The 17811-nt window shown below is 37.0% G+C and overlaps 1 protein-coding gene and 1 long non-coding RNA gene across 12 annotated transcripts in view; both read right to left on the bottom strand.

Moving 5' to 3' along the window:
* Positions 1–311: 311 nt before the first annotated feature.
* On the bottom strand, positions 312–7324 carry LOC121100699. Its single transcript, XR_005832454.1, has 2 exons — positions 5740–7324; positions 312–734 (listed from the first exon to the last, which is right to left on the bottom strand). It is a non-coding gene; the product is annotated as an uncharacterized LOC121100699 (long non-coding RNA).
* A 2136-nt stretch (positions 7325–9460) lies between these two features.
* Positions 9461–17811, bottom strand: part of SSBP2 (single stranded DNA binding protein 2) — a 278964-nt gene continuing 270613 nt past the window's right edge. For 5 of the 11 annotated variants that reach the window (XR_005832453.1, XM_008711042.2, XM_008711046.2 and 2 more), the window contains 2 exons: positions 17063–17161; positions 9461–10061 (listed from right to left, as the gene is read on the bottom strand). Coding sequence is in view for 10 of the 11 variants with exons in the window: in XM_008711042.2 (XP_008709264.1) it covers positions 10032–10061; positions 17063–17161 (129 nt within the window). In the remaining variant the exon portion in view is untranslated. Of the gene's footprint in view, positions 10062–13147; positions 13224–17062; positions 17162–17811 lie in introns of all 11 variants that reach the window. The other 6 variants (XM_008711041.2, XM_008711043.2, XM_008711045.2 and 3 more) reach the window with 2 other exon arrangements.

Below are 17811 nucleotides of genomic sequence, written 5' to 3'. Positions count from 1 at the left end.
GTTTTTATGCCAGAAATAGATATGAAGTATCTTAATTATCGGCATTTGTATCTAAAAACAGTTGGAATAATGTAGCTTATTTTTGGCAAATGGAATCAAGATCACCACAAAGCGATCTCTAATATAAAGCCTATAGTATACAGTTTCATCTACAGCCGGAAGGAATCTGCACAATAGGTTAGGAATTCACTGTATGCCTTTAACTTCTTAAGTTTACGTAGCAGGTTATGATTAATTACTCACGTTGGTAAATGCCAATTTTCTACTCATTAGGAGTGTTACCCATAAAAATAAAGCTATTCGTTATTTTACCAGTAAAAATGGGTTTATTTGGGAATAGCAGAGAATTGCAGTTCAGGACGTGCAAGCCGTGTTAAAACCATAGGCAAGAACTGAGAACAGACGAGAAGAACACTCTTCTTTAGAGGAAAGTGGGTACTTGGGAGGGGCCATTAAAAACAAAAAATCCGTTGGAGTAAACTGAAGTGTTGGGGCTTTTCATCGGTTGTGTTTTGACAGTCTTTTATTGGCTAGGCTGTTGCCGGGCAGGAAGGAAACCGTTCTTCCTTCTGCTGAGGTGGTGAAGTGTAGACTTCTTCCCGTCAGGAACGCAAGGTATCCTCTCTTCCAGTGGAGGCTCTCCAATTGACAATTAGCAGTAGAACACGAGAGCGCCCCCTGTTGGCGTCCCCGCTTCCCCTTCCTTTCATTACTTTTCACAGGAGTAAGAACATCTATTTGTGCAAGGGCAACGAAGAAGATATCTGATTTAATCATTTATCTGCTCCAAAACTCCTCTTCAATTAGATAAACTCATACATCTCCAGTGCCACTTTAATGCACAAGTGGGATGAACAGAACCTCCTTTTTGAGGCCCAGTATAAACTTGATGAGAAGCAGTACTGCCAAGTAAACCAGGAAGATATTTTATTTTAAACAGATTTGAAATGAACATCTATGTTTTCTGGAACATAAACTTTTCCAATCTGTATTTCATGTTTGCTGAAGTGCCTACTGCCAGAGCAAAACAACACAATATTTCTGGTTACTTGAAGGAGAAACTGTTGCTATTAGTTATTCATTTTTGCAAATACACAGTTCAGTAACTCTCTTTTACACAGAAACATTATGCAAATCTTTCCAGCATTTGAAAATATGGTAGCAAATACCTTTCCAAACAACAAGGTTTTAAATCATCTGGTAAGTGAGGTAATCAGAGACAGCTTGCCAGACCTCTGTTCACCCTGGACCATTTCCCCTCTGAGATGATTTAAGACGCTCATTTTAGAGATACTCATGGCATACAAGCTCTACAGAGATTTGGGCTTCGCATGCTTTACATTCTGAAGTGAGCTTTACTGGACCATGTAATTTTGCACCCAGAAATCTTTCAGCAAGATTACTATTTTTGAGAAGAGCCTGAGATTATTGCACTGCCTCGATTTCACATGGTATTTTTGCTAAATGGATTGAATTTTAAACTCTGATGAGTCAATATTGAGCGTTTGGTTATGGTCTGATTTTGTGGAGTAATTATCCTTAGACACACTGGCTTTACAAATCTATCTTTGGTGCAAATTAGATTTGGCTCCTATGTTGGTTTTGATTTGGTTATTTATTTGGTCCAATACATTTCTTATTAGTAACTGTTACAGTGAGCATCTCAGTTTTCAATCTGGGAACTTTTGTGGTGAGATGGATCTCCTGCAATTGCTAATGCTTCCATTTTCATTTAACACTTTCATATGTGCCCTATATTTTTTAAAGTGTTAATTGGATTCTCTCTTTTTTCATAGATACAAGTTTAGCTCGCTGGGGGTTTTTCATTGGATTGCAAAGTATGCTGAGGTAAATACTTCTCAAAAAACGATGAAGTAAATATATACAAATCTCACTAGTAACTGCTTGGGGTAATAGCATGCTGAGTTCTCAAAATTAAAATTAATATCACTTTCAATGATTAACAATATGTTCTGTTACAACAATTTTGAGACCACTTAGTATGTAATATCCCTTCAGTCACAAGTGAATAACTAACTTGATGACAAAACAGTGAGCACCACAAAAGACTATATAAAGAATAATACATTTGATTTTACAATTCTTAAGCCATTTTTTTCTGAAGCAATATTTACATAAATAATGTTGAATTCTTTTATACAACATATACTAATTTATTATATGCAATAATTGAGATTAAATTGCAAGCATATTTAAATGCAATTTTTTTCATGTGACATGACTAGACATCAAGAGGTTCCTCCCTATTACCATCAAGAATTACGTGCTGTAAGATGCAAAGACACAATCTTGTGAGGAAAATCTGAGACCACTGTACATTGAGAAGAGCAGCTATAGCCAAGCAGAGCCCAACACATACTTCAAGGGAAACTTTGCAAACTGAATGAGACAGCTTAACATTTATATGTACAATGTCTATTGGTTCCAGATCTTTCCAAAAAGGGATGCCATATTTCTCATCAGACAATTTGTGTAGGGAGTAAAACTTCTGGAATTTCTTTATAAATCTTTATGCCTCTTTTGATGTAAAGTGCTTCTTTCAGGAATACATTGAGAGTGGGGGGAAGGGGAAATTGGAGGAAGGTGGTCAAAAGGTAAAAATTTCCAGTTATAAGATAAATAAGTACTGGAGATGTACTGTACAACATGGTGACGAAGGCTAACATGGCTATATAATATGCAGGAAAGTTATTAAGAGAGTAAATCCTGTGTTCTCATCACAAGGAAAACATTTTTTCCCTTTCTTTTCTTTTTATTTTATCTATATGTTAGCTGTACCTATTCTGGTAATCATTTCATAATATACGTAAATCACATAATCATGCTGTACCCCTTAAACTTATACAGTGAAGTATTTTAATTATTTCTCAATATAAGTGGGAACAAATCCAACAACTACGACAATTTGGGGGCTACTGCAAAAACTGAATATAGATTGGTTGTTAGATAATATTGGGGAATTTTTGTTAACTTTAGTTGTGATAATACTGTTGTTACATAGCATAAGTCAGCCACCTATAGCTGGTGAATCACATGCCTGCTTTTGTAAATAAAGTTTTATTGGACCATAAAAAAGGAATACCTTGAACTATGAGAACAAATACTTGATGACTTTTTCTTGATATTTGATACATATTATCTGGGGCTTGGGTATGCAGACACTCTAACCCCTTTTCCTTCATTTTGGACTCTTTACACTGTTATCTCACTCGCCAAGAGGAGCTGAGGAGGAGTTAAACTAATTCTGCTGGCTTTTATTTATCTATGCTAAATCTTTTCTTAGTTATAGGACTCCTACCTATTTTAAATTCAGGGACCATTCAGTTGCCTTGCTACCCACTCTCCATCTCCCAGAAAACAGGCACCTTGTTAAAATTGCCTGACAAATTACTTGAGGTAACCTTTGGCTCAGTAAGGTGTTTGGCCATTGGAATTTATAGCATTTTCCTTTCTAATCACTATGTACAAATGTGTTGCATTGCTGAACTAGAAAGCCTCGTTTGGATCGAAACCATAATACTAGAAACAATACTTAAATACTGTGGGATCAGTATTTAAGAATTTATTGGGAAAATATTTATATATTTAATTTATATCTGGGATGAAGTTTTAATCTCAGTTATAGATCTTTTTCCTCCTAAGTTTTTATTTATCTACAGAGTAGTGTTCAGAACCTACTTCAGAATCTTTTTTTGGACAGTGGTGAACTGAGACAACCATCTGTACTCTGTACAATTCATCAGAAAGATGAAAGCACTTGAGGAGAAGCATAGTTTTGCATAAATTACCTGCATAATTGCCTCAGATTTCCACATTATGTACAATACTGTTTGGAATAAAATATAAAACTATCATCCGTTAACAGATATTTGATAACCATATTAATTATTTTTGGTGTTTGGTTTAGTTATCTGACACATAGAACCAGCCACACACAGGCTTTTCTTAATGCATATAAATTCCTTGACACTATAGACTCCCTGGTTTTTATGTTAGGCATAATGTCTATCTACTTCAGTCATACACACAGATCCACATTAGTTATATTTTGATTTATCATTCAGAAACACTTATGCTTGCTTCTGATGAATAATTTTCCTTACTTTTTCTATAGGTAATAAAGCAGAAGCTAGAAACGAAAGGGTAGAAACTGTAAATGAAAAGTCGTATTTTTAAAATTAAGTGTGAAAACAGGTGCTAAATGAAGGGACATTTATGTACATTTTTATGGCAACTTTCCCCACTCCATGAATTGCTCAGGTATTTGCACCAAGACATTAAGTGATAAATCCACTTGAGAATAAATGCAGTAATGGCCATGTGTGCACGCTAAATTTACAGAATGTGTCAAGTAGCTGACGATCGTGGTTGAACTAAGGATATGTAGATTACAAAGAATCATCCCAGATTTCAATTATATTTATACATAATTTGTGCATTTGTAGAAACCTTACAAATAATTCTATTTTTCTAGGATGACATTATAGGTAACAATTTAATACATGTGGTAAAAAAACATATTAAACTCTTAAAATCACAATTAGGTAAATTAAATAATCCGATCGGCTCATAGCTATCATGAATAAAGAATTCTATGAATAAAGACTATTCCATTTTCCATACTGGAAACAACAGCATTTCTTTTATTCACTCTAACATACAGTTTCTGTTAAATTTTTAGTCTTCTCAATGCAAGAAAAATAAAACATTTCTAAATATGCCCTGGTAGAAACTAATATACACATTTTAATCAGGAGTTTATATTAAGAAAATTTCTAAGGTGTTGCTAAATGTAAAGTAGATTTGCTTTCAAATTACATCAACTGGACAGATTATTTGAATTCCTTCCTAATAACTAGATGGTTAATTACATTTTACTGAGCAATTTTACCAGGACATGATAGAAATTTAGCTGACAAGGTATTGTATTGTGTTCTGAGAACACGTGAGGAATCCAAATTTCACTTCCTTGGCCATATACTGAGGTCATAGGATGCAAAAGAGAAAGTGGGGTAAAGTTTTAATGTTAACTAGGAACAAATCCTTGATAGCATTTTTAAAGGAATATTAATACTCACTTTTCTAATGTTAATTGCATTTTTCATTTAAAAAATGAAATGCTAAATAGTTCTAGGAACAGACCATAATATTTCAACGCCTGGGATAATCAAAACAAGTCCAGTTTATCCTGAGGATAATAAATCCACAAAGGGAGAAGAGACAAACTGTAATTCTATACATGAAAACACTCAGTCCCACTTCAAAATTTTCAGTATCTACAGATAATACTGCATTTCCTTTTTAGGGATGTAGTCAGCAAAAATATTTACATTAAACTACTTACAGAAATTATTTTTCTTCTATTCAGGAAGACCGATGACGTTAAGTTAACATTAACGCAACATTAAGTTACATTAAGTTAAGGAAACTTAACAGAGGAAATTCTCCTTAGGAGACTTATTCAACTGAGAATTTCTCTTTAGAGTATAGTTTAGAAAAGTAATTAAAGTGGTCTAAGGTGTTTTTCATCTATAGGTCATCTCTTTCAATCTGATTTACAGTTCATACGTAAAGCTGATGCTTTTGGTAAAATAAATTAGGGAATGTCAATTCAATTTCTTGTAAACAAGTATCTACATAAAAAAAAAAACCACTATAATCATTGCATGATTACTGGCAGTGAAGTACCAAGGAATAAAAGATCATTTATGCTCTTACCTTCAGATGCAGTGCCTTCCTAAGAAGGTCTGAGGTGGACAAGCTAACATGGGTATTGTTAAAGCTGGGCACCGGAGATTCCATCTGCTTATGTCTTGTATTACTCTCTTTTCATCCCAAATCACTTTTATCATCTACTTTACCAATGAAATAAAAAGCAATCAAAGGAAAGAATTACATTTAATTGTTACCGGTTGTAATATAACATAATGTAAGTCATAGTGGGAGTGTTTTGTGAGCAAACCTCTGATCACCACCCCCAATATACGCATGTGCACGCGCTCACACAAGTATGCAAAACAGAAGTGTATTAATAGTGGGTCACCATTGTTCCTTTGACTTGTCCAGTCTTAAGTTATGCTTCAAAGACCCAGGGGGTCTTTTACACTTGCTTACGACTGGGTACGACTGTTTTAAGCAAACACAGACTCCTGCTTCTCATTGTAAACAAGAAACTTACACCACCAAGGGAGGGGGTTAAAAAAAAAGACTAAGTTACCTTTTGGAGAATATGTGGCAACTCTCTCCCATCCCCATATTGACCTTCTCCCTCCCATACTCTACACTCACGCACTACTCGTATCAATTAGTATTTTCAAGAAAAGAGCATTATGGCATATGAAACATAAAAAGGAAGGCAAAACCAGTGTTAAAATACCATAATGCATTCCAAAGTCAAGTATCAATGATTTGTGGCACTGCTTCTAATTAACAGTGATAATCAAGAAATGGAAATTGCAATTATTTCTCCTGGGAAAACTATATGTATGAGAAAAAAAACCTACTGTATGAGAAAGAAAAGTTCAGGGGCTGAGAAGGTAAAAACGTTGTCTGTATCTTATTTCTACTGGGTGATGCAGGGATTGGGAGGGAGCTATGGAGGAAGTCGTGGAAGGAGCCAATCAAGACTTCAGAGTATTAAGGACTGTGTAAAACTCTCTGCCGAGGGAGCAGTCTGGAAGGCTTTGCTGCGCATGCCCAGAATAATAGGAAGAAAAGGTGTGGGCAGATGTAGGGCTTCCTCATGTCCCGAGCTGAAATTTATTTGCTGGTTTTTAAGCTATAGGAAGACTGGTAACTGAATGATCCTGTGAAATGCCACAGAATCCAGCTATCTTAGAGCATCATAAAAAACAGAAAGGGAAGATTTCTTCATTCTATTCCCGGAAGGAAAAGGGTGTTTTGGGCACTTTCCACGGCTCAGGGAGCAGAACTGATTTGTTAATCTTTTGGGCAACAGAGAACCCTGACCCTCAGCTTCCTAGTTGTGCAGTTCCTACACACCAGCCACGGAGTCCACACCTGTGCACGTGTAACGGAGCACTAGGATTCACCCATCAGATGCGCGGGGTATTACCAGCTCTCTGGCACCCTATAGCCTTCGTTCCCACGGGCAACTTTGTTATAAGACAGCTAGACTTTAGAAATAATCTGGCATCTATTTTCAACTGTAGTGAGTCCGGCAGAAGGCAAAGCAGAGTAATGAAGATTATTGTTTTCACTTATTACACATTTTCACATTTCCTATGTGTATTTTTTGTATTCAGCGGGGGCAAGAATTGCTGATACTATTCCTGTGAGGTGAAATATGTAAAAGAACTCAGGAACAGGTAGTATATATCAAGACCAATATAAATGCATAGGTGGAGATGGAAAATGCAAGAGAAAAGGATAAAGTTTAAATGATTCAAAACCTATACAAAAATTACTATGCAGATATACTATCCCCCATGTGGCGCATGAGAAGGTTATCTGATATTAAAGTTCAGTATTCTTATTTTATGGTTTTCTTAAATAGAACTTCCTCTTCAAAAATAAGTTTTCAACCATTTCAGGAATTTCAAAGAATTTGAAATAGCTATTTATAATCTGGATTATAAGAGAGAGAAGAAATAAATACTTCCAATGAATTGATTGCTATACCTTGAAAAAATTGAATTTTACTTCTTTTATTTTGACCAGGTAAGCTAGAAATAATGGGACCCATATTGCCATTTATATTCTAATATTACCCCTAAAATAATGGCAAGTAGAAGTGGGTTCATGATTGTTCATGAAAATAAGAAACAGTACCTTCTTAGAAGGTAAAGAAAAGAAATTTAAGATCAGTAACAATGGAGTGAATAGTCAAAAAACTTTTGAAATTTCTACCGTCATAAAATTAATCACAGGGTTGAAAGTGTTCCCACAATTATCAGAAAAAAAGTGAAAATTAAACGTATTCTTGGTAAATTCACATGTTTATCCAAAGTGCCATCTTCAGATTACCTTGGCTTGAGTTAAAGACCTTTTAATTTGACTTTTTCATGAAAGTTCTCTGCAGCTTGAAAACTGGAATCTGTTCTCCAGTGTGCAGTCCTAGGTCCCCGCACACTGTGGGATGAATGGTGACTCATTTGATTAGAGTTTAAATCTGGAACATACATTTAATTCAGCTTCTCTTTCCCCCTTCAACAGTTCTGCCCAGCATCCCTGTCATGCACAAGCAAAATCTTTACTTTCAGAAGGGAAAAATCATTATGAATTTGAGAGAAATAAGCATCTGGGAAGAGGAACTAGCAAATATATTGCTACATTTTCCACTTTAGAGACCATAAGCCTAAAGCAAGAAGGATTCCTCTTACCTGAGATTAAACAATGCTTTTCAGATTCTCTGGAGTTTGAGATACAGTTGATGTTTACCAGTGGTTATTTGTAGCACAGTTTGAACAGAAAGGATCACCAGTTTATCTTTTGGAGAGCAAAATTAAAGTCTTCACACTTTTCTATGATGATTTCGGTTTTTGTATGTAAGATTAAACACAAAACCCCCCAAAGATCTGGAAAGTGCTACAGAACAATGTGCTTTCGTAAGGGAAGTGTTTTTTTTTTTTTTTTTTTTAATTTTTAACATTTACACATTCTTTTCTGAACAATTACACAATGTATATATAGCCTGCTGAAGTCAATGGCCGGGTGAGTATAGTTACTATTATAAATGATTTCCCTCGACATAAAAGGCCTAGATCCTGGGAACAGAGCCGGTGCTGTGCTGCCAGGGAGAGGTCTGCACAGATGGGACTGTTACCAGTCAGTTCTGCCGCTAGTAAGCAAACTACGTGGATAGAAAAGCAGCACCTCAGAGCCCCTCGGGTACAGGAAAAACTTCTTTTCCCCTTCTGCTCAAAGTCTCAGTCATTGGGGTGTATCTTCTTTGCAATGTCTATGTGGAAATGTTCACAAGAAGTCTGAATAAAAATCAGATACCATTTTCCATTAGCATGTTATTAAAAATTTAGCTCTACTATTCCTGGTGAGAAGTGGCAAATTTAAGCAAATGGTTTTATTTTCACTTCTGGGCTTTATCAGGTTAAAGAGAAAATATGTTTCTAAAAATATGACGACCCCTGTCATTTTATTGCTATGGTCTAAGCAGTTGGGGCTAATTAATGATTTTCCGTATCATCAAAGACAAGACAAGAATTCCATCTAACGCAGTTATTGAAGAAATATACTGTGTTAGGGCCTAGCTGGAGTATTTTTCCTAAATAAAAAGTACAAAAATACTTCTCACTAAAGGTAACTGAGAAGTTGTTTGATTGGACATAGGATAAGGACACACCTCCTCCTTCTTCTTCTTCTTCTTCTTCTTCTTCTTCTTCTTCTTCTTCTTCTTCTTCTTCCTTTTTTTTTTTGAGACAGTACACTTTGTGATTCACAGGAGAACTTGCATCAGACGCAATTTAATGAAAGCTCTCAAATAAGCAATTTTATTCCTATCCATGATTGCAGACATTTACAAAACCATAACATCTGAGTTCACCTTAAAAAATAACTTATATAAAGCAGTGATATACACAGCACAAAATAGTTCAGGGAGGGGCAGGAGCAACTTTTAATAATTAAAATGTAAACGTGAAAAAAAGGATGGAATAAAAGTCCCTACTTATTTCTACTTAAGATGTCATGTAATAATATTTTACAATGTCCTGTGGGTCAATGTATGTATGTGCGTATGTCCATATAACATACACATATACAATACATTCTCTTTCCCACACATATACATACACAGATAATTATTTGCAGTTCAGTTTAGGGCAATTCTAATATGCCGCTCTGTACAGTTGTTTGAATCACGTTTGGACCCGCTTTCTTCAAAAAATAGGGGAGAGAGCAGGAAATAAAAAGGTTGGTTTGGCGTGACTGAGATTCCTTTGTTTAACTGTACACTGTGATGAATAATTTTCTTCCGTAGTAGTTCTGTGAAGGGCTGACTCACTGTGGTTTTCATGAGGAGACTTGGTAATGGATCACACACTCATTGTCATGCTAGGGGAGTACTAGAAAGAAAAAAGAATCCATATTTTAACAACAGTTCTTTTACAGGCCACTAATGTTCTTCTTGGTAAACAGTAGTAACTATGAATTTTAATGTCTTAAAACCTTTTATGCTCAAGCTTTTAACCTCATCTAACATAAAAATAAAAAGCTATAAAAAGAGTAAATTTATATAGAATTGACTAAGTTCTGAAATTTTTAGTATTTCCTCTGGAAAGCGACCAGTCTCCTTCTTTGCCTGCACTTAAGTGGTTGATAATTCCCCAGTCCCTCAGTCTTTTCCTTCTAGCCAGATTCATGTGTTGTGGACATTTGTAACATTCTGAGTGAATCCAATCCACAATGAAGTAAGTATGAGGGACAATCCCATTACCTACTAGCTATGTAAACTTGGAAGGTCTCCTAACCTCTCTGTGCTCCAGTTTCCTCACCTGTAAAATGGGTTTAATAAGAGCATTTATCTTAAAGGGATTTGGGGAGGATTAAATATAAAATCCTTAAAACCATGTATTCATTGAACATACAGAAAGTGTTCAGGAAGTGGTTAGTTAATAGTGTAAGGGAAATAAAACAAAATAAAAAACAACTCCCAGCTGGCCCCAAGCAGCTCTCATGGAGCATTTAAAATGCTTAAGAATCTGGTTTATACTTAAGGATCTACGTGTTTTGCTCTATTCTGTGGCTCCAATTTCAATCCACAATATTTTTAGGGTGGGAACAGGGGACACTGTTGTTACACATTACTTGTCAGTTTCATGAGGCTTACAACTGGTAAAAGGTGAGGCTTTCAGAAATTTGGAAAAGGGGTCTCAAAAATTATTGAGGAAAAAAGAACAACTATTGTGATAATTATGCCAATCTACGCGTATGCCTAAGGAATAGAATGTGATGGAAAAGTTCTAGCGTAACACGATCCGACAGAACTTTCTTCAACCACAGACAGGTTCTATGATCTATGCTGTCCACCAGGGAAGCCACTAGCTACACGTCACCACTGAACACATGAAATGGGCTAGTGTGACTGAGGAACTGTAATTTTAATGTTATTTATTTAAATTTAAATATCCCCATGTAGCTAGGGGGCACCATTTTGGACAGCACAGTTCTAGATTGTCTGAGATGTGGGGAGGAGCAACCACTCCCAAATGGTAATGGTCTCCAGATGAAGACGGTTTTGAGATGAAAATGTAAATGTAAACCCAAAAATATTTGGTGAGGACCTGGTGAGGACCAGAGCAAAAGGGGATTCCTTTCAACGTGTTAATAATGGAGGGGCCTGGGTGGCTCAGTCAGTTGACCGTGGGACTAGTCCTTCCGGCTCACGTTGTGATCTCATGGGTGGTGGGGTCCAGCCCCAGTCGTTGGTCTCCTTGCTCAGTGGGGAGTCTGCTTGTCTCTCCCTCTGCCCCTCCCCGCACTCTCTCTTTCTCTTTCTTTCTAAAATAAATAAATCTTTAAATAAAACATTAACAATTGTGCCCCATGGGAAGAGGCAGGTGAAGTCAAGAGGATTGGTCTCAGGCAGCAGGGCCTTCAACAGGAAAAGTGATGACCCTGGGAATGGGAGTGTGAACTTTAAAAGCAGAGGAGGTAGACCAGAATGAAGTGAGTTCTAGATGACCTGAGTTACTGCAGGAACCAGAAAGAAGGTGTAAGGGGTATACCGAAGATTTTACAGGCAAAGCAAGATGCCCTGAGGAAGGGCACAGGGTGACAACGGCTCAGCTGACAGAAGTCTGCACAGAAAGTCGTTAGGGGCAAATCTAGGGCTCAAACCCAAACCTCACATTGATCCTGAGTACAAGTGGATGAGGAGGCCTGAAAAATGGGTCAGCAGACCCTAGAGGGATGATTATTAATCCTTTAGATGCAGGTCAAATCATGGAAAATCTAACTGTTAATCACTTAATAGCCTCGAATTTCCTTTCAGTATAGGAAAGCTAAATTATATATGTTATTGACTCTAATGTTGGATTACAGTGAGTAGGGTGTGATACAAAGGGGAGACTTCCAGAGAAGAGAAAGGGATTCGGTTTGACGGAAAAACCTCTCTGCCTTTACCCTGGAGAGTGGCAGCAAGAAAGCAGAGCAGAGCAAAGCAAAACCTAAAACCCAAAGTGATCAGACAAAAACTGATGAAATGAGCCCACCCCGCGCCTGTGCCAGGAGGATATCCCCTCATTCATCAGATGATACCATGAAAATCTCCCATTATAAATAATAACAGCAAGCGTCAGCAAGCTAGCCACAGCCTTTGACAAAGCAGAATTATATTTTGATATTTGACCTTTTAGGGGTAAGAATAAACAACAAGAAAATACATGGAAACCAAGGTTTTACTAAAAGTAGAAAAAATTAGAGTATATGGCAAAGTGGGCACAGAAAAGTTTAATCTAGGCTTTCTATAGCTGTTGTCACTTACAATGAGAATGGTGATCCAAAGTGCTGTTCAATAGAACTTTCTGTGATGATGGATATATTCTATTCTGTGCTGTCCAGTATAGCAGTCATTAGCCACACATGGCTACAGGACTCTTAAAATGTAGCTGGTGTAAGTTAGGAACTGAAAATTTAGCTGTATTTAATTTTAATAACTTTAAATTTAAATAGCACAGCTAGATCATCAATCATTGTTTTAAGAAAAAGATTTTATGGGTATATGGTGCCAGTAAAAGAGACTGATGCATTTCACAAAGGACTTCAAAGGAAGTTTCTGAAAAAAAAATTTCAGGATAAGGCAGAATTAACTCTAGCTACCATCTCATTTAATACACATCCCGAATAACTGAGATTTAAAAAAGTAAGGGCCAGATTCAGTCAGAAAGGATAGAAGCATCCGCTCTAAGCAATACAGCCCAGAAAAATTAGCAAGCATGTAATGTAATTTAAGTTTTGAATAGTACAAGTAACCGTAAGGCGATGCTCTGAGTGTACTGGGTACAGCGTATGTGTAACGTGTGAGCGTCTATACGGGCAATGCACACTTGCACTGCTGAGGCTGCAAACTGCTGATCTGCTGCTGCCCTTTACTGAAACGGCTTCATCTACGTAAAATAAGGGAAATCACAGAACTTCTAGGAAAACTCACAGAACGTGCAAGCAAAAAGGAATTCCGTTATTGATCGCTATTCTTCAACATATATGAGAAGTGGCTTACGGTTTTCCTAAAGTAAAGGAGAGTAGGTGTTAAATGGCGTCTCATACTTAGAGACACAAACTATTCACCGGGCACTGGCCCAAGACCACAGGCAACGTTGCCATCGTACTGCGGCATCCGTACGGGCTAACGTATCGTCATGTCTGTGCCCAAATGCTGGCATACGAGGCTGCCCTGCTTCCAAACTATTCTGTGAGTCTGGTTCTCAGTCAGATCATCTAACGGCTCTTACAAAGTCCTTAGCTGTCCGGGTTAGCAAAAACAGACAACCCAGACCCTAAGGGTATAATTTCAAACGTGTACTAATTTATTTTGCCTTTTTATGTAAAATATATTTCGGAACGGCACACCTTGGTAAAAACTACAGAATTTGTGATTTTTGCCTGTTGTACACAGTTCACGTACCACGGAACCCACCGCAGATATCCATCACACCTTTGCACCATGAGCATAAGCTCCTGTTCATACACTTCAGATCTCACTGCATTTCTATGGCTAAGTATCTATATTTTATTTTCTTAATGAGAGATAAATAAAGAATAGTGCAGCTACTCTGAACTAAAGTGAAATAAATTTAGTGTTTATGTGACTGTGTAAAGGAAAATTTGGGTATATATTTCTTTATAATAGAAAATGACAAAAGGGAGAAAGGGTAATAGGAGATGACCTATCACCTTGTTTAGAATTCCTGTTAGATACCATGATTTTTAATACCACTTGTACTCAATCGATTATAGTTCAATGCTGTGGAGAAAATATTCTGCTAGTTTAATTCAAGAAGTAGGACTAACTGCTTTCCTTACTGCAGAAACACAAAAAAGTACTTTCTGAAAGAAGCCTTTTTGAATTCATTTCAAAAACAAACATTTTACTGAATTTGAACACTAGGGGGCATGTTTGTTTCTTGAAATAAAGGTCTTATTTATGATTCCCAAAAAAAGGCTCAGTAGTGAAACATTTGATTCACATTTTTCTGTGTATTGCATGCTGGCACTGGAAGGTTTCTGACTTTGGGCTGGGTATTTTGTTGCTATAAAAATTAAATGAAGTAGCAAGTGTGACGCGACTAGGACAGTGGCTGGCACATAAAACACATTCAGGAGACGTTCGCCCCCTTCTCAGGCCTCCTTCTGCGGTTTAACTTCAAGATATGACCGACAAACCCTCAAAGGGCAGACTGCTCAAAAGTATGAGCTTTTCAGAGTTACATACATTAAAAAAAAACCACTAGAATTTACATGTTCATTCATTCAAAAATGTTTTCTTTTTAAATTCGTTAATCCTTGTACTTTTCCTCGATTATAGGAAAGCTCACTTACGGATACCTAGACTATTGACTTCTTTAAAGCCTTGCATTTGTCCGCAGGGAATGTCTTTAGTCTTCCTTTCTCTGTGTTCTTCATTTCTCGATCTTTTAAAAAGGTCTCAACAAAATGCGTGGTGATGTGATGCAGGAAGCCATAGATAACAATTACATCATTCGTAACCGAGCGGAGCCCTCACCGGGCAGACAAAAGGGTGGAGCAGCCAGTGTGGACCTGCTTCCAAGGCTGCACCGTCTCTAGGTGGTGGTCGAGTTCCCTAGTCACCATCCAATTATTTTTCCTTTGGGGACTTTTCGGGTGGGGACAGGACAGAGGGAGGGAAGAGATAGGGAGGGAGCTTTTGTCTTCCGCTAACTCCGTTCAGGAGTCTGGCGTGGTACCTTCTTCTTGGCTTCTGGGACAGTGGGGCTGGGCCAGGAGTCAGGGAGGGGAGGAGCCCTGCTCCAGCCGCTCGCTCCCTCTGCACACGTTCACAAGAGGATCTGCTGTTTGGCATGTGCACAGTCAGTTCGGCTTAAAGGGTGAGGCTTGTGTTTATCCCGTGCGAAGAAGTGTTTCAGGTCCTGTTACAGCTGATTCTTTGATCCCCACAAAAAGCTTTCTGAGGCAGATTCGAAAGGGGCAGCCCTCCGCTGCTGACGGATAAACAAGGCAGCAGTTCCCAGTGACAAATCTGAGAAAGAAGGAGAGGGGAGAGGTCCTCTTGTCCCTGTCCCTAAAACTAAAGTCAATGTGGGACCTTTTTAAAAAAGTTTTCTTCTCCAGTCCTAGATTACTAATTGCCTCTATACTTTTTAAAAAGCCTGGTTTATATCTCTTAGAGCACCTACTGATCTGACATGTTTTAATTAGTTTTGTAACCACGTTCTTCCCATCAGATTGCGTTAGTTGAGATTAGGGATGTGTTGTGTTTATCTCAGAATACTTCGTCCTTAACCAAGCACGTTGCATATAAGAGGCTTGAGAAATGTTGAATTGAACTGAATTATTACATACCTCACTGAATTATAACATTTTAAAATGCTGAAAGAATTAGCAGAAAAGGAAATAAATGTTTCTAATTAGATAGAGTGATCATTTAACTAATTAAAATTAACTAAACTGTCCATAGTCTTGAAGCAAACTAAATTACCTAAAAAATAATTCCTATAATCCTAAGCGTTACAACAAGCTATGTGATTTCTCATGTTTTTCCTATTTCATCATGACTGATGGGCTAATCTTTTGATTTTTTTATATGAATTTTTATGTATATATTCTTTGTTCTCACTAATCATATATATACTGCCAATAAAACAGACTAAGATCAGTATAATTTTATTTCTAGTTTTAACAGAAGTAATGTTTAAAAACAACAGAAGCCTTATCCCATGAAGAGGTGTTAGGTTGATGCTTGTTAGACGTGAAAGAATCCACAGAACACTCAATTTTAGGTTCGAAACACCATTCCATGCAAAAGTAGATATGTTACTAGCCACTGCTTCCCATTTTTATGGTATCATCTCTGGTAAAGTTTGAGTTAGGGCAAAACGAGGGAAGTTTTCTCCTGTGATTTTAATGGTAGCAATCTGTATGTGGGGGCACTGATCCAATGAGGGTGAAACTGATTTGGATATTGAAATCCTTCACACTATATTCGAATTCAGTAATTCTTAGCAGAGCACGTGCAAGAGTATCACTAACAAAGCTTTTTCACTTTCAGGTATGACCAGTCCCACTCCTGGAAATTCTGATTCACTAGGTCTATGGAGAGGTCTGGGCAATTGTATTTTTAAAAAATTCCGTAGGTGTGTCTAATGTGAAATATTAGGTTAAGAAAAGCACTGTATTATGTAATAACTCCTTGAGAAAAGACACTATGTTGTCTTTTTGGTCTCTCCAGTGTGTCGCCTATTGCTTTGGCCTGTGGTAAGTGCTCAGTAATTGTGAAATGAGTGAATGAATTTTATGGCTTCTCGTTTTGCTCCTGTCTTCTTCTGTAGAGATATGGAATGCTACTGCCTTGCTTAACACCTTAATCGTAACTCAAAAAAATAACTCTGGTATCCAGCTCAGGTTAAAAGTAAATCACAGGTTAGCAGACCACCAATATTGGCCTTCAGTCCAGTGAAGTCAGTGCACAAGTACAGACATCTCATAGAGAAGATTCAGAGTCTTAAGGGTAGTACTGACGACAGACCTGGTTTTGTCGGGAGTCTAGGCATTTTAGTGATGCAGAAACTTGTAAAAACTATCAAATATGCAACCTGTTTCCAGTATGTTCCTTGATGATGGATGTTCTCCATAAGAAAATCAGTATTATAGTTTTTGTTTTTCTAACTATGTACACAGGAGCAAAAAAGAAAAAGTTAATTTTTAAAAAATTTTTCCAAAGAAATTCCACTTAATTTTCTAACTTTTAAAAGATCAACCTATTGAGCTCTAGATAAGCAGTCATAATAATGGCTTTATGAATATATTCTAATAGAAAAGCTTTAGAAATACATTTTGGATATAATAATGTAGTCAAGGGAATACTTACACTCTCACTCTGAAAAGGATTTAAGAAATTTCCCCCCATTTCGCCATCATCCCTTGGAGTGCCCGGTTGATTACTCAGGCTCATATTATTGGGAGAATTCTGTAAACAAGATTTAGAAAACAAGGCATTGTTGAAGATTTTAATTTCCCTCTTGCATTGTACTGTTTCAAAAATGGAATCTACAGCAGCATCTCTAAGGACAAAGCAGACTTATAATTCTAATCTTAGACTTCTACTGTGTATTCTAGTTCATTCTTTACACCTTGACAAGTATTAATGCTTTCCCAAATGGAAGTTAAAAAAACAAACAAAAAACCCAAAATAACCAAGCCCAACTGTTTCCTTAGTCTCAGAATCAATATTTATTCAATTTCCCACCCTCAGCTTACAGAGTTCCTAGAACTACATAGAGTTTAAAAAACATTCCCAGCAGGGGCACGATGAAGGGAGCCTACCCACTGATCAGGCATGATGGGACAATGACCTGCCTTGGTAGTACTACTAATCAAAAGGTCACTGTTTCAGACCATTTCCTCTTAATACGACATGTGGTTTACATAGTAACATTATTTCAACTATTTTTTCTTTATATAAACCATAGGAAAAAAAGAAGATGGTTAACAACTCTAGATAAGAACAAGAGAACTACCTTAGGACTTGAGAATTCAATATGCACTCATGGAGGAAAAGAAGGCTCAAAGCAAATTGCTTTAGAATCTTTTCCTATCATCAGTTTAAGAGTAGATTTA

The sequence above is a fragment of the Ursus maritimus genome, unplaced genomic scaffold (assembly GCF_017311325.1).
Source record: "Ursus maritimus isolate PB19 unplaced genomic scaffold, ASM1731132v1 scaffold_5, whole genome shotgun sequence".
NCBI lineage: Eukaryota > Metazoa > Chordata > Mammalia > Carnivora > Ursidae > Ursus > Ursus maritimus.
Note: the sequence above shows the minus strand (reverse complement) of the source record. Positions and strands in the feature narration are given on the sequence as shown.